Source organism: Pelophylax lessonae (genome assembly GCF_965119305.1).
Source record: "Pelophylax lessonae genome assembly, chromosome: 6".
NCBI classification, from domain to species: domain Eukaryota; kingdom Metazoa; phylum Chordata; class Amphibia; order Anura; family Ranidae; genus Pelophylax; species Pelophylax lessonae.
The window spans coordinates 180,966,786-180,993,383 of NC_138773.1; the positions used below are offsets into that span (position 1 = coordinate 180,966,786).

The window sequence follows — 26,598 nt, forward strand, 5'->3', positions numbered from 1 at the left end:
ATCTACAACTCATGACACATTGCTGTGACAGTCAGTGGGAAGAATGCTCCTTACTCTTGTCATCGTTGGGAAGAATTACCCCCTTATAGATAGCTAAAAGGAACAAATATATCATTGGGAACTTATCTGAGAGGCAGAAATTGCCCATTGCTCAAGGAACTCCTAGCAACCTCAGGAGAAACCCTGGTATAGAATATCAAATATCTATGAGCTGTTACCATTAACATTCTGCTTTTACATATACTAACCTAAACATCTTATGGAACAATTAACATGCATTCTTGCACTGTAACAACAAAAAAAGTATGTTATCGCATTGTTTTTATCTTTAGGTCAGAAAAGTATCTAAAAATTCCATGATTCTTTAGGCTTTTTCCATAATTGTAAAGATATTATCTTTAGATCAGAAAAATATCTAAAAATTCCATGATTCTTTAGGCTTTTTCCATAATTGTAAAGATTTTATAGCTCCATGGTTTAATGGCATGACTAATAATGTACCTTGGCTGATGTTACACTTGAACTTTGTGGGGTGCTGGCAGTAAAGGGATCTGGTAATGTAACATTTCCAAGGTATTATTGGGCTCCTGACAGTTTTTGCCACTGTGGAATTAGTTATTCGAATGTTGTTCTATTTGAATGATTTATGCAAACCTATACACTTCAACGCAAACATTTTTACAGTTAATGTATAATCTCTAACTTAGAAGCTCCAATACAGTGGCTAAATCAGTAATATCAGATATGCAGTAGTTTGGACTTCCATAAGTACTTGAATTCTCATGCAATTTGAACTAACCCTCAAGGTTTTAAATACAAAGTGATAACATGCAAGCAATTACCAAAAAACGACATAGCTAATCCAGTCCAAACATGACATACTTACTTTCTGTTGGCATTATAATGAATGTTTCAGGGGTGGCATGATAATCATCGTCTTCCAAAGACCCCTCAATGCTTGCATCGCTTTGAACATCATACTGGTCTATTATGTCTTGCAGAGGTGGAGCTTTTGGCAACATTTGTTTTATAACTTCCTTGGTGATGTTAGGTGCTTGTTCCAAGCGAAGCTTGCTAAGTATCTGGAATTTTATAGCTTCTAGTCTTGTAGACTTGCTGTTCTGCCTCAAGGAGCAAGAAGTGCACAGAGTGTCCTTATTAGCTGCTTGATCGTTGTCATTCAGTTCCACTGATGGAAGAACTACTAAAATGCACAGGTAAAAATAGCAGCAAGCACGTACCTTTATCATGTTCTCATTTAGTCAACTGTAATGTTTACCCTTACTTCGTGGTCTATGTTATAGGATATTGAAACGTCAAAGACTCCTACTTACTGTTACTAGAGTGGAACCTGTCACACTAATAAATCATCTGCAGCTCATCTGTACTTTTATACTGTAACTTAAGTTACGCTTGCATCATCAGAACCAGTGATTGGCTGCCTCATTAACAATGAATTCAGCTGGCAGAGTCTATTGAGCTGTGTTACTGTGGTGGCGGTTTGTTGCATGCCAAAACCCAGTTTATCTTTTCAATGACTCTAATTAAATGTAATTTCCTAATTTTACCAGATGTTTAAGAAATACTTAAATATGTACTGTGGGCATAAAGCTGGGCTCTATTAATCCAAAAATATTATCTTATTTTCATAAAAAAAAAAAAAAAAAGTACTTGTATGATACCAGAAACCATTTTGGGTTACAATAACATTTTTCCTACAATATATACATAAATAATTCACCATCAGACTGGTCCTGTATAAACAGAACAGATAGCTAGCAATACTTACATGTTAGGTAGGAAGTGCTGTTTTAAAACTTTGACCTTTTTTAATAAAGAGTGGCAAAGCAACAGCAAGTATTAGCACCCATGTGGACATGTCATTATATGTTGGATAGCATCCCTTAGCCTTAAAATAGATTTAATAGGTTGTGTTTCTTTACTGACATGTATAACTAATATAGCCAGTTTTACTGTTGGGGCTTTTGCAGTTCAAGCTTCTGCCCTTGGTGTAGGCTGTCACCGAACGTTACTTACTTTATTGGCATTAGCTTTCTTTATTTCCATTTTCTTTTTTTCTTTTCCAATTGTTATAGATTAGGTGTTGAAATGTAATTTTCATATCCTTTACTAGAATATAGTTGGTTAAAGAGTTAATGATAATTTCACAAATTACTGTATAATAATGGAATGCATATCAACTAGGGATCGACCGATTATCGGCTAAGCCGGTATATCGAGGGCCGATATGCACTTTCCCCGATATATATTGGAATCGGCCCCGCAGGTTACCGATATTGCCGATATTTTGGAAAAGTGCTTGTACCGGAGTGTTGCCTGCAGCTAGAGGCATCACCCCGGTACCGGCAACCATAGCCGACGGTCCGCTGTCTTGTAATGACAACCAATGCGGCTGAGAAGCCATTCGGCTGTCATTACAAGGAGCGGGAGGGGACGTCCACCCCTCCTGCCGCCTTCCGCGGCTCACCCTAGTCTTCCGTCCCACCGGGAGAACCGGGCAACCAGCCTGCACGGCCACCGAAGTCCCCATCAAAGCTGCATTCGGGTCTCCATGCAAAAACCTGGAAGTGATGTCATGACATCACTTTTGGGTACTGGCGCCAAATTAAAAGAAAATGACAGCATTCAAAACAGCCAAACTTGGCATTTTGAATGCTTTTAAGTGCAGAAGAGGGGTTTTGGGTCATTTAGACCCCCAGATCCCTCCACAAGAGTACCTGTCAAGAAAAAAAAAAAATTAAAATGTACGAAAATATCGGCCAAAATATTGACCAAAATATTCGGCAATGAAAAACGATATCAGTCGATCACTAATATCAACTGCCTTGAAAAGAAACAAATACATAAAGCAGTACTATACAATAGATTCAGATCAATAAAAGTGGTTTAGGTAAAGAAAGACATTGGCTGCCACTGCTGATCTCATCTTAATTTAAATGTTTCAATCCTCTGTGCTATTCTGGGCTTTGGTACTAACTGAGTCACTGACAAAAAGTAGTATGGAAATCAGGAGGTGTGACTTCACTCTAATTTCACTTGCTGCGTATTTGTCTTTGGCCAGTTATCCAAAAACTATGGAAGCAGAGATAGCCATGTAATTAGCATTTTTAACCACTTGCCGACCAGTCACGTTGATTGTACTGCGGCAAAGTGGCTCGTTATCATCTGGCGACGTAGACCTACGTCACCAGACATTCCCATCTCTCGGCGGCGCGCGCGCGCCGCCGGAGGCTCGCTCCCGCTGTATTCAGTTACAGAGGGAGTCGGGCATGGGGAGGAGCGGCGGTGATCATAGCTGAACCTGCGATCTGTCCCTGTGTCACTCAGTCACCTCCCCCCACACACGTTAGTAAGCACCAGGCATACATTAACCCCTCCCTCTCCAATAAAAATGAACCCCTTCGCTGCCAGTGTCATTTTTACAGTAACAGTGCATATGTATAGCACTGATTACTGTAGTAATGTCACTGGTACCCCCAAAAGTGTTAAAAATGTCAGTCAAGGGTCCGATCTGTCTGCCGCAATGTCGCAGTCTAGCAAAAAAAATCGCAGATCGCCGCCATTACTCGTTAAAAAAAACCCCAAAAATGACAGAAATCTTTCCCTTAGTTAGTAAACACAATTACTTTTGCGCAAACCAATCAAAATACGCTTATTGCGATTTTTTTTACCAAAAATATGTAGCAGAAAAAAAATTGGCCTAAAATGATAAAAAATTTAGATTTTTACATTTTTTGGGGGGGGGGGGGGGGGAATTTCATATAAAAAAATGTGAAAAATATTGTTGTTTTTACAAAATTGTTGCTCTTTTTTTTTTTTGGGTACAGCGTTGCACGACCGCGCAATTGTCCGTTAAAGTAATGCAGTGCCGAATCGCAAAATATGGCCTGGTCAGGAATGGGGTAAAACCTTCCGGTCATAAAGCAGTTAAAAATACGCTCATTGAGAATTTTTTTGTCAAAGACATGTAGCTAAATACATTTTGGCCTAAATATATGACAAAAATTGAAAATATTGTTATTTTTTCAAAATTTTCACATTTTTTTATTAATATCGCAAAAAATAAAAAGCGAAGAGGTGATCAAATACCACCAAAAGAAAGCTCTGTTTGTGGGAAAAAAAGAACATAAATTTCGTTTGGGTACGGCGTTGCATGACCGCACAATTGTCAGTTAAATTCGCACAGTGCCGAATAGCAAAAAGTGGCCTGGACGTAAGACAGCAAAATCCTCCGGTGGTAAAGTGGTTAAATAGGGTCAACAACAGCAGCCTATATATTTCTTTCAGTACAAGTACCTTAGAATTTGTTGCCTGCAACTCTGGCAATGGTAAGTTGATCTTTTTCAATGATTAATGTAAATTGTTACATAGTTAGTCTGGCTGACACAAGTCCATCTAGTTAAACCAAGGTAAAAATATAAGTATATAAATAAATATACAAATGAATAAATGAATATTTATATACAGAATCTCACAAAAGTGAGAAAACCCTCACAATTTTGTAAATATTTTATTATATCTTTTCATGTGACAACACTGAAGAAATGACACTTTGCTACAATGTAAAGTAGTGAGTGTACAGCTTGTATAACAGTGTAAATTTGCTGTCCCCTCAAAATAACTCAACACACAGCTATTAATGTCTAATCCGCTGGCAACAAAAGTGAGTACACCCTTAAATGCAAATGTCCATGTTGGGCCCAAAGTGTCAATATTTTGCGTGGCCACCATTATTTTCCAGCACTGTCTTGGGCATTGAGTTCACCAGAGCTTCACATGTTGCCACTGGAGTCCTCTTCCACTCCTCCATGATGACATCACGGAGCTGGTGGATGTTAGAGACCTTGCGCTCCTCCACCTTCCATTTGAGGATGCCTCACAGATGATCAATAGAGTTTAGGTCTGGAGACATGCTTGGTCAGTTCATCACTTTTACCCTTAGCTTCTTTAGCAAGGCAGTGGTCATCTTGGAGATCGTTATCATGTTGGAATAATGCCCTGTGGCCCAGTCTCTGAAGGGAAAGGAATCATGCTCTGCTTCAGTATGTCACAGTACATGTTGGCATTCATGGTTCCCTCAATGAACTGTAGCTTCCCAGTGCCGGCAGCACTCATGCAGCCCCAGACCATGACACTCCCACCACCATGCTTGACTGTAGGCAAGACACACTTGTCTTTGTACTCCTCACCTGATTGCTGCCACGCACGCTTGACACCATCTGAACCAAATAGGTTTATCTTGGTCTCAAGAGACCACAGGACATGATTCTAGTAGTCCATGTCCTTAGTCTGCTTGTCTTCAGCAAACTGTTTTTTTACGCATCATCTTTAGAAGAGGCTTCCTTCTGGGAATGACAGCCATGCAGACCAATTGGATGCAGTGTGCGGCGTATGGTCTGAGCACTGACAGGCTGACTCCCACCCCTTCAACCTCTGTAGCAATGCTGGCAGCACTCATACGTCTGTTTCTCAAAGACAACCTCTGGATATGACGCTGAGCATGTGCACTCAACTTTGATTGACCATGGTGAGGCCTGTTCTGAGTGGAACCTGTCCTGTTAAACCGATGTATGGTACTTGACCACTATGCTGCAGCTCAGTTTTAGGGTCTTGGCAATCTTCTTATAGCCTAGGCCATCTTTATGTAGAGCAACAATTCTTTTTTTAGATCGTCAGAGAGTTCTTTGCCATGAGGTGCCATGTTGAACTGCCAGTGACCAGTATGAGAGAACGATAACACCAAATTTAACACACCTGCTCACCATTCACCCCTGAGACCTTACAATAAGGAGTCAAATGACATCGGGGAGAAAAAATGGCGAATTGGGCCCCAATTTGGACATTTTCACTTAGGGCTGTACTCTCTTTTGTTGCCACCGGTTTAGACAATAATGGCTGTGTGTTGAGTTATTTTGAGGAGACAGCAAATTTACTCTGTTATACAAGTTGTACACTCACTACTTTACATTGTAGCAATGTGTCATTTCTTCAGTGTTGTCGGATGAAAAGATATATATATTTACAAAAATGTGAGGGGTGTACTTATATATATATATATATATATATATATATATAGCTACACTCCTATACCCACAATTGGTCCAGAGGAAGGCAAAACAAACCCCCAATAAAGCATGATCTAATTTGCTCCAGTAGGGGAAAAACATTTTTGTGTGAGAAGTATAGCGGTTTCTTCCACTTTGATGTACTTTTAATTGATAGTCTGGACATGGGAAAACAGTAGGGTCCTGGCAAGTGGACCTTGAATACTTTTGAATTTACAGGCTGTTGCTACATGAAAAGGTATACTCCCCCTTTTTTTTGTTTTGTTGCTGTTTGGGTCACGTATGATGTTTTTGCTTTTAGATACCTGTGCTTTTCTCCTCATGAAACAAAATAGTGTCTTCACGAAACACGTCGAGATTCATCTGACACAGACCATTGATGTTGTTGATATTGTTGATGTTCAAGCAGACTAACAAGTATATGTATGTAATGGAAATGTTTTCTGTTGATGATCATCCTTGTTTTGTGTACCATTATGTATTTCTTACTATTTTTATATTATAAACTAATGTAATTTTACAATTTTTTTTTATTTCTCGTTAAAGTCCCGTGGGCCCTCATCTTCTGTTTTTATGCATAGTATTTATTGGGTTAGATCACTGTTACCACAAAGTGTACCTTGCATGACAGGACTCAGACTTATGAATAGTGCAGCCTGTTTGTATCCAGTACATGTTCCTGTGGGGTACTTTTCATTGCTGGGACATTAAAGGGTTAGTTTACCTTTACCAAAAAACTGTCTATGCAGATAAGGGGGCGCCTGTAGCTCAAAATCAAACTGTGCAGCTCTGACTAAAATTGAATAATGTCCTTGCTATAAGTGTAGGCCATTTACATACCTCCCAAAGCCTGACTGGAATACTTCCAGGACGTTGCTAAGTGAGGCCTAGTCATTACTGCTCACCTCCGCCATCAAAGGAAGAAGCTCTTTCTCTGATTCAAACACCCTCACATGCTCTTTCTCTCCTCTGATGCAGTGGCTCTGAGCTCACAATTTGAGCTTTCACTCCTGTGATGTTGGAGGGGAGCAGAAATGACTAGGCCTCAGTTTCCAACATCCTAGCAACATCCTGGGAGTATTCTAGTCAGGCTTCGTGAGGTATGTAAACGGAATACATCTATAGCAAGGGCATTATTTAACTTTAGTCAGAGCTGCACAGATTGTTTTTATCAGATGCCCCTGAACAGCATAAGCAGTTTTTTTTTTTTTTGGTAAAAGTGAACTAACCTCATAAATACTATGAACTGTGCACATGTGTGGTTATTTGCAATCCCTTCACTGCTGTTGGAATTTGAGGACCTGTTTTGGAAACAATGGCTTTTGATATTATTTATTTTGTCGGTTTAAGATTAGCTTGATTAAAAAAGTGTTATTTATTTATATAATTCAATGGTTTGCTAACCAATGCCCGCCCGAGGACGTCATATGACATCCTGGACTTTGAGTGGAGATATCTGAATGATGCCCGCAGCTACAGGAATCATTCAGATATCATCTTTTGCAGCCGACGATTCCCTGCACCATAAGAACAATCATAGCGGAAGTTCAGTTGATTGATAAAGTGTTATTTATTTATATAATTCAATGGTTTGCTAAACACTGCCCGCCCAATATGACGTCTTTAGCTTTGAGTGGGGATATCTGAATGATGCCTGCAGCTACAGGAATCATTCAGATATCATCTTTAGCAGCCAGCGATTCCCTTCACCATAAGAACAATCATAGCGGCAGTTCAGTCGCTTGATCGTTCCTACATGAGGCGGAAGTTCACCATAAAGAATACCGAGGACCAGATGGTCCCCAGCAGCCTTTAGTACTCTCGGAGGCTCGGGCACGACGTTATGACGTCATGTCGGGCTCGGCAGTTGTAAATACTTCCATTATCTGGGCTGGAAAGGCTGAGATTGTTGTTTTCTTTTTTTTTTTAAATCTCAGTCTTTCCAGCCTAGAGTTATAGATCCCACATCTCTCCATAAAGAGGACCTGTCATGCCCTTTTCTTATTACAACGGATTTTTACATTCCTTGTAATAAGAAAAAAGGTGATAAAAAAATTATATATATATATATATATATATATATATATATATATATATATATATATATATATATATATAAAAGGAAACTGTAAAAATATAAAAATAAAATAAGCAATATATATATATATTTTTTTTAAAGTGCCCCTGTCCCTGCGTGCCTGCACACAGAAGCGAACGCATACATTAGTCGTGCCCACATGTGTAAACAATGTTCAAACCACACATGTGAGATATCGTCGTGAACGTTAGAGTGAGAGCAATAATTCTAGTCCAAGACCTCCTCTGTAACTCTAAACTGGTACCCTGTAAAAAATTTTAAAGCATCGTCTATGGAGATTTTTAAGTACCGAAGTTTATCACCATTTCATGAGTGTGCGCCATTTTAAAGCATGACATGTTAGGATACTGAAGAAAGGAAAGACACTGCTCCAGGTGTATAGTGTGTGGTGATAGCCAGGAGATAGGATATCCAGTAGAGTGCTGGCCCCGGCCCACCTCCGTGGGAACACTTGTAGGAAAAGAATTAGCCGCACATCCAGGGATTCCAATAGGTTTCAAATACCTTTATTTCCAAAAGTTGCAAATGATGACACCAAAGACACCAGCATGAAGTCTCGTAGACGCGTTTCACACATACATCTTGTGCTTAATCATTACGATTATGACGGTAATGATTAAGCACAAGATGTGTATGTGAAACGCGTCTACGAGACTTCATGCTGGTGTCTTTGGTGTCATCATTTGCAACTTTTGGAAATAAAGGTATTTGAAACCTTTTGGAATCCCTGGATGTGCGGCTAATTGTTTTCCTACAAATGACATGTTAGGTATCTGTTTAGTCGGCATAACATAATCTTTCACATTATACAAAAAATTGGGCCAAATTTAGTGTTTTTTTATTTTTTTTATTCATGAAACCATTTTTCTTCAAAAAAAAAAAAAAAACACGTTTGGAAAATTGTTGCGCAAAATACTGTGTGACATAAAAAGTTGCATCAACCGTCATTTTATTCCCTAGGCTCTCTGCTAAAAAAAAAACATATGTAATGTTTGGGGGTTCTGAGTGAATTTCTAGCAAAAAAAAAATGATGATTTTTACATGTAGGAGAGGAGTGTCAAAATAGGCCCGGTATGGAAGTGGTTAATAGTCGCTTACTGATATGAGTTGTCAGGATTTCTCTCTATGTAATCCTTTGTTGTACAGTTTTCCTGAGTTAGGCCATAGCTTTTGGAATTAAATAATCTTTCAAATTCAAGTTGAGCTGTTAAATCAAATATATGGCAGCTGCCATTGTTGACTTATTTTTGAATGTGCATGTTGAAGAGCTGTCATTTGTATTCTTACTTGACTGTTTAGTGAGTCACTGACCCTGAACAACATGTCAATATCAGTTATCCTAACACCTGATCTGTGCTTATTGCAGATCACTGACTCAACAAGTAGTGAAGGAAGGAAGGGGATGACACCTTCAGATTATGAACCTTGAGAAACAAGTAGTAGTTCTCACATTTCTCTCCAGGGTAAATGGAAAATCTTTTAGTGCTGAGACTCACAACTGGATGGAGATCTTTGCTTGAGAATCTGATCAGCAGGAATAGGAAATCCATACAGTAGAAATGAGGTAAGATGAGCAACTCCTTCCAAAGGGGTAGGCTATGCCAGAGCAACATTCATATGTGACTGCAAATTGGTGAAATAAATTCCAGATGGACATACACTATATTACTAAAAGTATTGGAATGCCTGCCTTTACATGCACATGAACTTTAATGGCATCCCAGCTTTAGTCTGTAGGGTTCAATATTGAGTTGGTCCACCCTTTGCAGCTATAACAGCTTCAACTATTCTGGGAAGGCTGTCCACAAGGTTTAGGAATGTGTCTATGGGAATGTTTCTTCCAGAAGTGCATTTGTGAGGTCAGGCACTGATGTTGGAGAGAAGGCCTGGCTTGCAGTCTTCGCTCTAATTCTCTAATTCATCCCAAACCTGTTCTATCGGGTTGAGGACAGGACTCTGTGCAGGCCAGTCAAGTTCCTCCACCCCAAACTCGCTCATCCATGTCTTTATGGACCTTGCTTTGTGTACTGGTCCAAATCATGTGGTGGAGGGGGGATTATGGTGTGGGGTTGTTTTTCAGGGGTTGGGCTTGGCCCCTTAGTTCCAGTGAAGGGAACTCTTAACACAACCAGGAGAAAATTAATGAGTTGAGACATCATTATTAAAATAAATGTCCATACAGTGAAAATGATCAACAATGTGAAATAAAGTCCATATCAACGTGTGTATAGATATGAACACCAGTGATAATGTTCAAATATATATTAGCTGCTATGCAGCTGTGCAATTCTTCTGTCCTTCCCCACCCAAAGTAAATCCTTCACCAAAGCTAAATAACATAGATTTTTTATCAGAAAATCGTGACCCTCAAGGTCATCAACACTTGTGGCATAACCCCGCCAGGGCCTCTAGTGTAAGGAGTAGCATGAAGTGTATGGATCCAAAAGTTGTTAACACCACGTCCGCTTCCACTTGCTACGATTGATAACACTCAGCATGAAAAAGATAATGATCCTTCATAGTGTAAATTGTAACTATTTTATTGTATAAATAAGAGATGCACTTACAGCAATCCAGACCGAAATCGCATAAAAATAAAGCCGGCCAGCTAATTCAACATCGCCCTTAGGTCGCCTCCTCAGTCTCCTCCGTGGGTCGTGCTTCCCCTGCGTCTCCTCCCTCATCCTTGGCCAATAGCATGGCTTCTCCTTTCAGCCAATCGGAAACGGGTCTCAGGACTGCTTCCTGATTGGCCAGGAGGAGAATCTGTGTGACAATAGCGAATATTCATTCACTATTGCCAAAAAACTGGGTGGGCTCAGGGCGCAGTGCTCTGTGCCCCGAGCCCACCCTTTTTTGAAGCCTATTAGAGCCTCTGGCTCTAATCACGTGCTTCAAAAAAAAAAAAAAAACATTGCATGTAGATTAGGGGGCTGGACACATGGATAGGGGGGGCACCCTGTGCCCCCCAGTGGGCGGGCCGCCACTGGTAGGGAATGGAACCAAGGGATGGTGCTCGCAGGTGGGTAGGGGCGAAGAAAGGGGGGGGGGTTCATGCACCTATTCTCTGAGAAAAAAAAGCACTGGATGCAGTTATATTTTCATAGGGCCTAATGTCAAAGTCTGATAAACCATAAATTATCTCATAACATGCAATTTCGTTTTATTAGAGAGCAATCATGATGTATCTTTTATGTGTGGCTTCCTCAGACGGAGTGATGTGTTCCATCATCTTCCTGCACTTCATAATTTGGAGGTGTTTAGAATTAATAGCCATTTTTTTCTACATTTGAGTAAACTCTTGAAAGAAATATAACTTTATCATACCAGGATTTATGAAATATTGCTAAAGCTTAGGTTGTGCAGTTTTTTTGCGCTATAAACAAAAAGATCCTGACAAATTTGAAAAAAACAAAGCATTTTTTCACTTTCTGTTATAAAACCCATCCATTAAAAAAATTTAAAAAATCAAATTTCTTTATCAGTTTAGACCAATATGTATTCTGCTACATGTTTTTGGTCAAAAAAGGTCACAATAAGCGAATATTGATTGGTTTGGGCAAAAGTTATAGCGTCTACAAACTATGGGATAGATTTATGGACTTTTTTTTTTTTTTTTTTTATATTTTTTACTAGTAATGGCGGCAATCAGCGATTTTTAGCGGGACTGCGACATTGCGACGGACAAATCTGATACTGACACTTTTTGAGGAACAGTGACGCCAATACAGTAATCAGTGCAAAAAAAATGCACTGTAGGGGTGATCTAAAGGGTTAAATGTGTTCCCTGGGAGTGCTTCTTACTGTTTGGGAATGGCTGCACTATAGGAAGACAGAGACCTGTGTTCCTGCTTAGCAGAAACACAATATCTCTGTCTTCCTTACTAGCAGAACAGCAATCTGCCTTGTTTACATAGACAAACTGCCGTTCTGCCTCTCTCCGAATGATCGGCATCTCGTTAACAAGGAGACACTTTGAACTTGGTTTTTACAGTATTAGAGCTTTCCAGAATCTCTCTCTCTCTCTCTCTCTGTGCCCTTGTTAAGCTAGCTGAAGACACAGAATCTCTTCACCACAAGGACTTCTCAATTACACTCCCCTCCCCCCTACTTACCCATTTAAGGGGAGTTACACTAATTTTTTCTTCTTTTAATGTGTGTTTTAAGCATTACAAGCGCTTTTCCAAATGGATATTTTACATTTTTTTGTAATAAACCACCTTTTTTCTTCTGTCTGCTGCACTTCCTGGTGCCTCTGACCTAGGCAATTACATCACTAGGCAATTTGCAAAGGCTGCTGGGATAGTGGAGTCATGTATCCCAGGAGTCCTTGTGAATCATCTAGTGATGGAATCTCGTGTTATTTCCAGACCGGAAATTATGTGCATGGGAGGACCAGGATGCCATGACTGACAGATCGCTATAGCAACGGGGCGGAAACTTCGGCCACGTCACCATTGCTATTGTAACATGTCAGGAGGAAGGAGCCCAGCACGGTGACATTACTGCGCAGGCGCAAGAACAGGAGGTGCATGCTGGGTAGCCAGCTGCACCTTATCCTGGAAATAAATACTTAAGGGCTTCAGAAGCCTACAGTGGACATGGACCCTGCCAGCTTCCGAGATTAAGGCAGTTGTTCTTTATTTAAACTGAAACTAAAAGGAATAGGCTATAGACACAAGCTAAATTTGGCATAAAAAATTCATCAAATTACAGCGGAGTTTAAAAAAAAAATGTAATTTGGGGACTGGAACTCAACTTTAAGTGGAAACCCTTCACTAAAGTACCAGTGTTACCTTCCTAGTTGGTTATATATTTGTCACAGAGTTTATTGGGCCTGTGGTGTTAGGGGTTGAAAAGGAAGTAATTAGATATATAAAAAAAGGTCACTCTAGTTCCCTTTCAAACCCGTGGTCGCAGCCTCGCTTCCAGGTTAAACTAATTACATCTTTTAATATAATGTCATTTTACATGTAATATATTTCTGTATACTGAACTCTCCAGTAATTTGGTCACTTTATTGCCGTTTGGTCTGTGTAAGTTGCATTACTTACTTTGAAACATGTCTGAACTCAGGGTGTCAGAGGTGTCAGGAGGTTTGCAGGGTCAGGGCAATCTTTGGGGTAGGTCATCTTATAGCGGCCCTCACGGATATACTATCTTTGGGATAACCTTCATTACAGAACATACCTTTCAGGACTCAGGAGGTCTAGAGCTAAAGTAAACCCATTATGAGAGCATTATGAGAGCAACATGGGGGCTGCCTTTGCTGAGCTCTCCACCTGAAAATTATATTTGGCTGTAATGTTTACCCAGTGGCGTAGCGTGGGTTGTCAGCGCCCGGGGCAAGGTAAGTAATTTGCGCCCCCTACACAAACCTATTAGACCACTACACTGACACCTACACTGACACCAACACTGACCTAGCTGACCAATACAGAGACCTACCTTATTCCTACACTGACCTACCTGATTACTATACTGACACCTACACAGACCTACCTGGCCACTACACAGACCTACCTGGCCACTACACAGACCTATCTGACCACTACACTGACCTACCTGACCACTACACAGATCTACCTGATTACTATACTGACACCTACACTGACCTACCTGACCACTACACAGACACCTACTCTGACCTACCTGATCACTACACTGAGCTACCTAATTACTATACTGACACCTACACTGAACTACCTGACCACTACACAGACCTACCTGACCACTATCCAGACCTACCTGACCAATACACTGACCACTACACTGACCTACCTGTTTCCTGTACTAACCTACCTGATCACTATACTGACACCTACAGAAACCTATCTGACCACTACAGAGACCTACCTGACCACTACTCAGACCTACCTGTTTCTTGTACTAACCTACCTGATCACTATACTGACACCTACAGAGACCTATCTGACCACTACACAGACCTACCTGATTCCTACACTAACCTACCTGACCACTACACAGACAACTACACTGACCTACCTGATTTCTGCACTAATCGACCTGATCACTACACTGAGCTACCTAATTACTCTACTGACACCTACGCTGACCTACCTGACCACTACACAGACCTACCTGACCACTCCACAGACCTACCTGTTCATTAAACACCTACACTGACCTACCTGTTTCCTGCACTAACCTACCTGATCACTATACAGACACCTACTCTGACCTACCTTATTCCTACACTGACCTACCTTATTCCTGTACTAACCAACCTGATCACTATACTGACCTACCTAATTTCTATACTGACACCTACCCTGACCTACCCGACCACTACACAGACCTACACGGCCACTACACAGACCTACCTTACCAATACACTGCCCACTTCACTGACCTACCTGATCACTATACTGACACCTACAGAGACCTATTTGCCCACTACAGAGACCTACCTGATTCCTACACTAACCTACCTGATTACTATACTGACACCTACAGAGACCTAGCTGACCACTACACAGACCTACCTGATTCCTGCACTAACCGACCTGATCACTATACTGACCTACCTAATTTCTATACTGACCCCTACACTGAACACTACACTTACATTCCTGATTCCTATCTGACACATTCACTGAACCCCCTACACTGACATCCCCCCTACACTGACCCCTACACTGACCCCTACACTGACACCTTCACTGACACCTACACTGACCCCCCTACACCGACACCTACACTGACCCCTCCCTACACTGACCACTACACTGACCTCTACAATGAACCCCCTTCACCGACCCCCCATACACTGACACCTACACTGAACCCCCTTACACTGACCCCTTCAATGACCCCCCCCTACACTGACCCCCCATACACTGACACCTACACTGAACCCCCTTACACTGACCCCTTCACTGACCCCCCTACACTGATCCCCCCATACACTGACACCTACACTGACCCCCCCATACACTGACCCCTTCACTGACACCTACACTGATCCCACACACTGGCCCTCTACACTGACACATTCACTGACCCCCCCCCCTACACTGACACCTATACTGACCACCAGTGGCGGCCCGTGCATAGGGGCGCCAGGGCGCCGCCCCCTACCCCTAAAAAAATAAAAAAAATAAATGACAAAGCGAACAAATAAAGTTGTAAAAAAATTGGGTTTGCCGGCCTCTGTGATGGAACTGGTGGCTAGGGGGGGGGGGGGGGGGGTGGGGTTTACGTCCCAGAAGAGGCGCAGATTGGCTGTCTTCTGGGGGCGTAACCCGGGCGCAAGTCTTTGCGATTGGACACCCCCACTTTCTGATATCCTGGCTGTGATTGGTCCAGTCTCCAGCCTGGACCAATCATCATCCAGGACATCCGATCCCTGACGTCACAATGGGGGCGGTGCCGGTGCGTGAGTCAGTCACTCACCGTCACCGCCGCTCGGAGGACGAGGGAGAAGTCGCTCACCTTCCCGCCGCCGCCGCCGCAGAGAGGACGAACTGGATCGAGGAGGGAAGAACCCGCCGCCGCCGCCAGGTAAGTGCATTAAATTGAAGGGAGCACGCACACTGGTCTCTGCATTGATTGGGGGACAATGCTGTGGGCACTCTGCATTTATTGGGGTACAATGCTGTGGGCACTCTGCATTTATTGGGGTACAATGCTGTGGGCACTCTGCATTTATTGGGGTACAATGCTGTGGCACTCTGCATTTATTGTGGTACAATGCTGTGGGCACTCTGCATTTATTGGGGTACAATGCTGTGGCACTCTGCATTTATTGGGGTACAATGCTGTGGGCACTCTGCAATCATTGGGGTACAATTCTGTGGCACTCTGCAATCATTGGGGTACAATTCTGTGGCACTCTGCAATCATTGGGGTACAATTCTGTGGCACTCTGCAATCATTCGGGTACAATGCTGTGGGCACTCTGCAATCAGTGTTTATTGCATTGAAGGGGGCACAGCACAGTGTTTATTGCATTGAAGGGGGCACAGCACAGTGTTTATTGCATTGAAGGGGTCACAGCATGGTGTTTATTGCATTGAAGGGGGCACAGCACGGTGTTTATTGCATTGAAGGGGTCACAGCACGGTGTTTATTGCATTGAAGGGGGCACAGCACAGTGTTCATTGCATTGAAGGGGGCACAGCACAGTGTTCATTGCATTGAAGGGGGCACAGCACAGTGTTTATTGCATTGAAGGGGGCACAGCACAGTGTTCATTGTATTGAAGGGGGCACAGCACAGTGTTTATTGCATTGAAGGGGGCACAGCACAGTGTTTATTGCATTGAAGGGGGCACAGCACAGTGTTCATTGCATTGAAGGGGGCACAGCACAGTGTTTATTGCATTGAAGGGGTCACAGCACAGTGTTTATTGCATTGAAGGGGGCACGGCACAGTGTACATTGCATTGAAGGGGGCACAGCACAGTGTTCATTGCATTGAAGGGGGCACAGCACAGTGTTTATTGCATTGAAGGGGGCACAGCACAGTGTTTATTGCATTGAAGGGGGCACAGCACAGTGTTTATTGCATTGAAGGGGTCACAGCACAGTGTTCATTGCATTGAAGAGGTCACAGCATAGTGTTCATTGCATTGAAGGGGGCACAGCACAGTGTTTATTGCATTGAAGGGGGCACAGCACAGTGTTTATTGCATTGAAGGGGGCACAGCACAGTGTTTATTACATTGAAGGGGGCATAGCACAGTGTTTATTGCATTGAAGGGGGCACAGCACAGTGTTTATTGCATTGAAGGGGGCACGCACGCTGATCTCTGCATTAAAGGGGGCACGCACGCTGGTCTCTGCATTGAAAGGGGGCATAGCACAGTGTTCATTGCATTGAAGGGGGCACAGCACAGTGTTTATTGCATTGAAGGGGGCACGCACGCTGTTCTCTGCATTGAAAGGGGGCACAGCACAGTGTTCAGTGCATTGAAGGGGGCACAGCACAGTGTTCATTGCATTGAAGGGGGCACACACGCTGGTCTCTGCATTGAAAGGGGGCATGTACGCTGGTCACTGCATTGAAAGGGGGCATGTACCATCTCCTGTACCATGACCTGTGCCATGCCTATACCATATCTGTGCCATGCCTGTACCATGACTTCAAAGTCACACAATTTTTTTACTGCGTTTTTTTGGCGCGAAGCAATACCTATTACATTTTTCTTTTTGCGCCCCCCCAAAAATTTTGAGCACCAGCCGCCACTGCTGACCACCCTACACTGACCCCCCCTCTACATTGACCCCCTCATACACTGACACCTACGCTGACTCCCCCCTACACTGACACCCCCCTACACTTATCCCCCTATACTGATCCCCCTACACTGACACCGACACTGACCCCCATAAACTGACACCTACACTGAGACCTATACTGACCCCCCTCTACACTGACCCCCCTACACTGACCCCCCCTGTACACTGACACCTACACTGAGACCTATACTGACCCCCCTACACTGACACCCCCCCTACACTGACCCCCCCATACACTGACACCCCCTACACTGACACCTATACTGACCCCCCTACACTGACCCACCTCACCCCCTCCCGTGTCCACTTCCCTGGGCCCCCAGGGGCAGGCAGCACATCACTTACCTTGTTCTGTGTCCAAACACTGGCGACTCGAGGAGGCGATCCGGAGTGGAGGGAACAGCATGTCGGCGGCCGGCCCGGACAGCAGGGGGAGACTCTGGAAGCATGCTGCACATGCACTAAACCACAGACTGCCATATTCACCCACGACCAGCCCCGCCCCCTTGCCGCATGTGACACCTTCAGCGGGCCGCCGGAGTGCGGGCGGGCGGGCCGCTGGACAGGGCATCATCAGAATAAAGGGACACTATGATCCCGCGGACGGTGGGTGTGTTATGCGCCCCCCTAAATGTTGCGCCTGGTGCGAGTGGCCCCCTCAGCACCCCCCACGCTAAGCCACTGTGTTTACCCTGTAGCTTTAAAGCAATATTAAACCCAAAACCATTGTATTGTAGCTTACCAATCATTAGATGTGTCGGCTCCATCAGTTTTCTTTTCTTTGGCTTTCTTCCCTCTCTTTTCACCCGGTGCTCTGGCCAGTAACACCCCCCCCGGTATTAGTGAGACACATCTCTGGACAAATAGGCACAGGAGGCACAGCAGACAGCAACATTGTCATTCTGGGGAAGGGAGTGTTAAATGTATTATCATAATTAAATACACTTAACAAATTGAAGCCAAACCTCAGCTCACACTTTATAATCAGTTACAGCAAAAGTTTTTTTTCTTTTGGGATACAAATTTTGCAAGAATAATTCAAAGATGATCATTTTAATCACCCCTGCCAGTGGTTTGTCTCATCCATGTAAACTGATACATTTTGCTGGAGAGCGTGTGTTTTGAAAAACAACAGACTTGCTGGCTAGATCACCAGATGACAATAGAAGAAAGAAAGCCTAAAAGAGGAAGATGCAGTCTTCACATCTAAGAATTGGTGAGCTGCAATATAATAAATGTTTGCTTATAGTTTTAAAGCGGTTGTAAACCCTATTAAAAAAAAAAAAAAACCTGCAAGACAAAGGCATAATGAGCTAGTATGCATCGCATACTAGCCCATTATGTTTAACTTACCTTAAAACGAAGCCCCGACACGGACCCCCGGACATCGATGCGGGCGCTGCCATGATCCCTCGTCGTCTCTTCCGGGTTCGGCGGCTCCGGCGCGCTGATTGGCCGAAAGAGACGGCTCCAGCGTGCTGATTGGCCGGAGCCGCGATGACGTCACTCCCGCGCATGCGCGCAGGAGTGATTTTTCCGGCAAGCTCCCGGCAAGTTAATTGAAGGTCCCCCCGGACCTTCAGAGCGCATGCGCCGCTCGCGCGAGCGGCTGCATGCACTGTAAATATCTCCTAAACCGTGCCGGTTTAGGAGATATTATTTGTACCTACAGGTAAGCCTTATTATAGGCTTACCTGTAGGTAAAAGTGTCAAAAAGCGGGATACAACAGCTTTAATACCACTGTAAAGTCACACGTATGCAGGTAATGACTTTTTATTTTTCAGATCTACTACTTTCAGGTCAGTAAGAGTTGGTGGTTCAGTTTCCTAATAATGCATCTAACATATTACCTTCATGACAGTTTACTTGAAGCCAGACCTGAGGCTGAGCAAAAACAAGTTGTGAGTGTACATTTATGTGTGTAAAAAATGAAAAAAAAAAAAAAACTGACAGGTCCTGTGGGAGCCACTGTACTAACAATCCAATGTTAGTACAGCAATCTCCCCTGCTGTTCTATTGTGTTCTGGCAAGGGGATTGCCCCCTTGCCAAAATACTTCAGTCAGCGCTCTCAGCTATTGGCCATTGATCAGGAACTGGTTGGCTACTGGTTGTCCAGCATGCTTGTTTGAAAGAAGCCAGCCGAACAGACGGCTTCTAGCGGATTGGGTGCCATACACATGGGCCGATTTTAAGCTGGTTTTTATTGAACTGGCTGATGTTGCCCCACATTTGGCCCGTGCATACTTAGCTTTAGTCAGGGAAGCTGGAAATTCAGCTAGCTCTAAAGCAAGTAGCGTTTAACCTTTTCCCATACCTCCATGCCACTATAGGACACAGTAGCGACAAAGTAGTTGGCCAGGTGGACCACTCAGCACAGCAAGAGAAGTTGATGGTCCATAGTCCCAGATGTGTTGTTTTCTCAGCAGATAGGTGGGCAGTGAGAGAGATATTTACTCTCCTCTTTTACTGGCAAATCTTTTTTGGACAATTTAATCATGGTGACAAGATCTTTCTTTCAAGAGGACCTTTACCCTTATCATAAAAATGACATCAAAGACATCTTTAGAAATGTTTACATCAATCAGGAAACAGTAATCTATAAACAGATACTTAGATAACTGCAGGCTTTTAAATCTTTGAAGATCGTATTTTTCTTTTTCTTCCCATTTTTTCTGATGGTGGTCATCTTTACCAAGGGCAGATAAATTAATCTCCCTTTACTTCCTGGAAATCTGGGTCTTCCTCCTGGAACATGTGACAGGAATTCCCAGGATTCAACTGTGAGGTCATGGTGACATCGTCAGTGTCTCACTCAACCAGGAAGCTGAATACAGTAACTAAATCGCAAAAAAGTGTTTGTTTAACTGATGAATGTACATCAGCATGCAGGGCTGTATGCTGCTGTGATTTTTAGTTGGGGGGAGGGTAATGGGGGGAAAGTCTACTTTAAATACAGATAACAAACTGAGTGACTCAAAGGACTATGGGATCTGTATAAATTATGTGTGCCAATTGTTAAACTGATGATTGACCAGTGATACCACAGGATGATAATACAATGTATCCCATTCTGTGGCATACCTGTAAAACATTTCTTTCACAATAAATTTCCCATAGTGTACCTTCATTTTGCCTGTATGCTATAAAGAAAGTGACCATCAAAGTATTTACCATGCAGCCATACTCTTTCATATTTTTTTCTTTATTATAATTACAAAATTAACCAAACAAGAAAAATACATTTTGCAGTCAAGACTAGTAACACTGTGCTTTTAAAAAGTTGTGTTTAAAATCAAAATCATTGTTTACTGTCTGGTTATAATGAACTAGTTTAATAACCTTTGGATGTTTAAGGTTTATGTTGAAAATACAGTACATTTACATTGTCCCAAAGTTTCCTTTCTGCATTTCCATGCAAGGTATTTGTGTGTAACAGTTGGTAAGAAGAAATGAATACAGCAAGCTTATATGTCTTCTCAGCTTAATGAAAAAGTGATGATAGTCTGTCTCATTACAAAGGGGGAATGGAATTGCTCCAACTCTCTTGATATTAGCAAAACAGCATATTCCAGAGCACCACGGTGATCTTCTACCATTTCTGGATGTTTTCCATTAATGGTTTGTTTATTTTCATTGAAATCTTATATGTTGATTGGGGACATTGGAGACATATAACTGCGTATTCATGAGCACCCACAGCGATCTACTACCATTGCTGGGATTTTTCCATAAATTATTTCTTCATTTTCGTTGAAGTATAACATATTGATTGGAGACATTTTAGTTGGGGTGCAACAAGGGCCTGCAGAACCTCTGGGGTTTGCTTGCTGAACGAGATGAGTATGGGGGTATTTCTGCAAGAATACAATTCCACATTCTCCGGAGCAGTAGTTAGCTTTGTATCTTTTTGGTGCAATAATCCAGTCCCATCCAAAAGCTTCAAAATCAACTGTCAGTGAATAACGACAGCATCGGGATTCTGTTGAATGTTCATCACAATCTAGGCCAAAATCTCTACGGGATCTTTTTGGAGTATCCATCACTTTAACCTCTATGAAGGGATTCTGGTGGTAGAAAGAAACAATACATTTCTGATGTATACATTTGTATATATTGAATGGAATATACACATGTAATTTATGAGCAATTTAAGATTTAACACCTGCCTAAATTAAAGGTTAAATTCCTTTTATCAATGATTAATGCATATAATTAAAATATCTTCCTTTCTAGACTTCTATGTACCAGGGCCGGGACAAGGGGTGGACAGGAGGAGCGGTTGCCCTGGGCACTGTGGTATCATGTAAAGAAGAGGGGGGCACCACAAAGAGATTGAGGGGGAGGGGATTTGTGTTGGAAGGGAGCATTTGAGGGGCAGCAGGGGGTAATTATTGTTTTAGGGGGGGAATTTTGAGGGTGAGGTGGCAATAGTGGTGACTTAGGGGGATTTGTGTTTGGAGGGGAGGAAGATTTGTGCTAGGAAGAAAGATTTGGGTGGAACTTGTGCTGGCAGGGGAGATTTGAAGTGTGTGTGGGGGGGGGGGGAGATGTGTACTACGAGGGGAAATTTTAAGTATAGAGGATTTGTGCTAGGAGGGGGAAGTTCTTTTTGGGGTAAGATTTGGAGGATGGGGAGGTAAAAGAGGGGGGATTTAAGCAGGGGGGGGCAATTTGTATTGGGAGGAGGGGGGATGTATGCTTAGGGGTTAGCATGGAGATTAGTGCTCATTGTTTTTCTGGGGGAATTTTGCTGACACATAATGCTCATATATCTGGGGGGGGGGGGGGCGCAGTTTGGCATGTTCGCCCTGGGCTCTAGGTGACCTTGTCCCAACACTGCTATGTACTGTACTCTTCTAGTGACTGGCAATAGAAAGCAAGTTATTGTTGCAGCTATAATAGCAACTGGGTACATTCAGTTAATACAAAACATTTTGCCAAATTTGTAGTTTGGTGTGCAAAGTTAAAATGTATGTATGGCCAAAAAAAAAAAGTCATATTCAATACATCTCTGTAATATATCTACATCTTCTTATGTTTTCTCTCTTTAAATTGCTGCAATACAGAAAATGACCTGTTCATTCAATTAGTGAATGGCTGGTTTTTGTGGTTTGGGGTGCAATCAGAGTGATGCCACTGATGGCATAGCATCAACCTAACAAAAGTATGATTTCTATAATTGCTTACATCGGCTAGACCTGTTTACATGCAGTGGTCATCAATTGTTTTATTGATCAACTGCAGACATTAAGCACAATCTTACAGCTAAAAAGAAAACGTTCAACCAATTTCTTTTTAACTGAGGGGAAAAGGCATTTTCAACCTGAAGCAGATGGACATCGATGTCTCCTGGCCAGTAACAACTGCATTAAAATATTATTCTTAAAAGAGTTTGTATCATAAAGCATGGACAAACTGTCAATCTTGAAGGTTTAGCATTTGCCAAAAGGGCATGAGTATTAGGTCTCATGCACTCTTTAACCCCTAAATGCCTGTTTTATAGGCATTTGCATTTTCTGCCCCTAAAGGGCTTAAGACCTTTGAAGCAGTATAAACAGTTGGTAGGAGCCCAGTGTGGGATTCAAAGGTAGAGACAGATAATGTGAATTTCCAATTGTTCAGTCAAATTTGAGAAAATCCCACTTGATTTTTATTATGAGTTTCCATTCACACAGCATACCTAAAAAAATATTTATCACCGTTTAGATGTTTCTTGGAAAAAGGTATCACAGCAGACTGCAAACATTTCTGCACAAGTTCAGAGAGTGTCTGTTTCAAAAGAAAGGCTAAGGACATGCATAAGTTCCTCTCATTAAAATACAATGTAGAAGCAAACTTCTAAACCTTTCACCCTTTGTTAGGATAGACCATAGCCAAATCTAGATTACAGCTGATAATGAGATCAGCCAGCACAGTATAGCAAGGTTAAATATGGCAAAGGTTAAATATGGCAAAAACAGCTCATCAACCCCCTCAAAAAAAGAGAACTTAATAGTATTTTAGGCTAGAGTTATCTAAAGTGGTGATCACCATTTTTAAATGTTTTTTTAGGCTGGGTCTAAACTGCTGCACGGAGCAGGTCACAGCAGGGACCTGGTGCGTCCCTGTTCACCATTTCAGGTCCAATTTCAGTCTGAATTTTTGGCTTTATTTGGACCTGAAATGATTTAGAAGACACACAGGCCTCTTATGCAATTTCCCCCGGAGCCGCCCCGCAGATATGTGAACCAGCTCCATAGAGAGCCGGTCACAATATCCTGACATGCAAATTTGATGCAGAAAACCTGCATCAAATTCGCAACAGTGTGAACCCAGCCTTAAAGCAGAACTAAATTCTCTCAATCAGCATTAAATATTTGTAATCCTTTTGCTGCTAACATTAGTAAATAGATAGGAAGGTACTGTATATTAGATTTAATTGTTTTATTTATTTATATTTTTATATTTCTTCATTTACTTCCTGGTTTCTGGCCCAGGCCAAAATGATGTCATATATCCCAAGAGTCTTTATGGGCATTTTTTCTTTTACCTGGAGGAGGAATAGAGGGGCTTTCTCAGCTAAGCATACCCTCCTGCCTTAATTTCTAAAATAAGGGCAGATGGATTCCAGAAAGTAAATGCTACATGAATCATCTGCCACCACTCAAGATGGCTAGAAATGCTAGGGGGCTGTTTTTCAAAGTGATTTCTCAACAAAAGAAAGCACGGAGACCTAGACGGATAAGTGAGTTTGCTTTGGATATTAAAAATTAATAAATGGCATTTTCAGTTTGTGGTGCTCAGATACAGTTTAGTTCAACTCTAAGTTATGCTATGTGGATGAGAACATATATCAAATATAAAAAAGATATTATCCCAATTTGACTGTAAAAGTAGAAATACATGAAATACAGATTCAGAAACCAAAAGTTCAAGAGTTAGCAGTATCAGCAGGCTTTATAAGCTGTTGAAGTGGCCTTCCTCGTATAACTTTGTGTTCTTTAATACAATCCTAATTCCACAAATGTTGGACGCTGTGTAAAATCTACATAAAAACAAAATGCAATGCTTGAAAAATCTCATAAATACATATTTTACTGACAAAAGAAAACATATCAAATGTTTAAACTAAGAAAATGTACAATTTTAAGGAAAAAAAAAGGGTCATTTTGAAATTGGTGGCAGCAACACATCGAAAAAAGGTTGGGACAGGGCCACGTTTACTATAGTGTAACATCCCCTATTCTTTTTAACAACACTTTGTATATGTTTATGAATAATGTTGTACCATTATTGCCTGATGGATTGCTCAACAGTCCTGGGTCTTCTTTGTTGTATTTTCTGTTTTAAAATGCACCAAAAATGTTCAGTTGGTGAAAGGTCTGGACTGCCGGCAGGCCAGTTAAGCACCCAGACTCTTCTAATATGAAGTCATACTGTTGTCATAGATGCAGTATGTGGTTTAACAAGTTCTGTTGAAATATGCAAGGCCTTCCCTGAAAAATAAGTCATCTGGATGGCAGCATATGCTGCTCTAAAACCTGGAGGTATCTTTCAGCATTGATGGTGCCTTTCCAGATGTGCAAGCTGCCTATTCCATATGCACTAACACACCCCCATACCATCAGAGATTCAAGCTTTTGAACTGAAAGCCGATAACAAGTTTGAAGGTCCCTTTCCTATTTAGTCTGGAGGATGCAGCACCCATGGTCACCAAAGAGAAGATACATTTTTGACTAATCTGACCACAGAGCAGTTTTCCACTTTAAATTAGCTTAAATGAGCTTTGGCCAAGAGAAGATAGCAGCGTTTCTGGATCAAGTCCAGATATGGCTTCTTTTTTGCATGATAGACATTTAATTTGCATTTTTAGATGGCATGGTGAACTGTGTTCACAGACAGTGTTTTTTTCAAGTATTCCTGAGCCCATACAGTGATGTCCATCACAGAACAATGCTTGTTTTTAATGCAGTGCCATCTGAGGGCCCGAAGATTATGGGCATTCAATACTGCATCTCAGCCTTGGTGCTTGCGCACAAAGATTTCTTCAGATTCTCTGAACCTTTTGATCATATTATGTACTGTAGATGATGATATATTTAAAGTCTTCAATTTTACATTGAGGAACATTATTCTTAAATTGTTCAACAATATTTAGATGCAGCTTTTCACAGTTTGGTGAACTTCTGCCCATCGTTACTTCTGAGACACTTTGACTTTTTACACCCAATCATGTTACTGACCTTTTGCCAATTAACCTAATTAGTTGCAAAATGTTCTTTCAGCTGTTCCTTGTTAATACTGCTTACTGTACTTTGCCAGCTTTTAGTTGCCCTGCCCCAACCTTATAGAAACGTGTTGCTGCCATCAATTTCAGAATTAACTTTTTTTCCTATAACGGTACATTTTATTTTTTACATGTTTTCTGTATTCTATTGTGAATAAAATATGGGTTTATGAGATTTCCAAATAATTGCATTCTGTTTTTTTTATGTAAATTTTACCCAGCATCCTAGCTGTAATTGGGGTTGTATATAGATGCCCCCAGAAATATATTTCATTTAACATTCTCTTGTAAGTTGGTGAGTGTGGATGCCAGAATCAGGATGACATTGCAATTTGCAACAAAGTAAGGTATACAGTGGGTACGGAAAGTATTCAGACCCCCTTAAATTTTTCACTCTTTGTTATATTGCAGCCATTTGCTAAAATCATTTAAGTTCATTCTTCTTCCTCATGAATGTACACATAGCACCCCATACTGACAGAAAAACACAGAATTGTTGACATTGTTGCAGTTTTATTAAAAAAGAAAAACTGAAATATCACATGGTCCTAAGTATTCAGACCCTTTGCTCAGTATTTAGTAGAAGCCCCCTTTTGATCTAATACAGCCAGGAGTCTTTTTGGGAAAGATGCAACAAGTCTTTCACACCTGGATTTGGGGATCCTCTGCCATTCCTCCTTGCAGATCCTCGCCAGTTCTGTCAGGTTGGATGGTAAAAGTTGGTGGACAGCCATTTTTAGGTCTCTCCAGAGATGCTCAATTGGGTTTAAGTCAGGGCTCTGGCTGGGCCATTCAAGAACAGTCACGGAGTTGTTGTGAAGCCACTCCTTCGTTATTTTAGCTGTGTGCTTAGGGTCATTGTCTTGTTGGAAGGTAAACCTTC

General features: G+C 41.9%; 2 protein-coding genes across 2 annotated transcripts in view; both read right to left on the reverse strand.

The window, feature by feature from the left end:
* LOC309557581 (growth/differentiation factor 8-like) overlaps positions 1–1,379 on the reverse strand; it is a 37,111-nt gene extending 35,732 nt beyond the window's left edge. Inside the window, exon 1 of the mRNA XM_082260370.1 lies at positions 887–1,379. Coding sequence (XP_082116496.1) covers positions 887–1,250 — 364 coding nt within the window. The 5' untranslated portion in view covers positions 1,251–1,379. The remainder of the gene's footprint in view (positions 1–886) is intronic.
* A 19,292-nt stretch (positions 1,380–20,671) lies between these two features.
* LOC309557582 (growth/differentiation factor 8-like) overlaps positions 20,672–26,598 on the reverse strand; it is a 28,061-nt gene continuing 22,134 nt past the window's right edge. Inside the window, exon 3 of the mRNA XM_082260371.1 lies at positions 20,672–21,513. Within this exon, the coding sequence (XP_082116497.1) occupies positions 21,133–21,513 (381 nt within the window). The 3' untranslated portion in view covers positions 20,672–21,132. The remainder of the gene's footprint in view (positions 21,514–26,598) is intronic.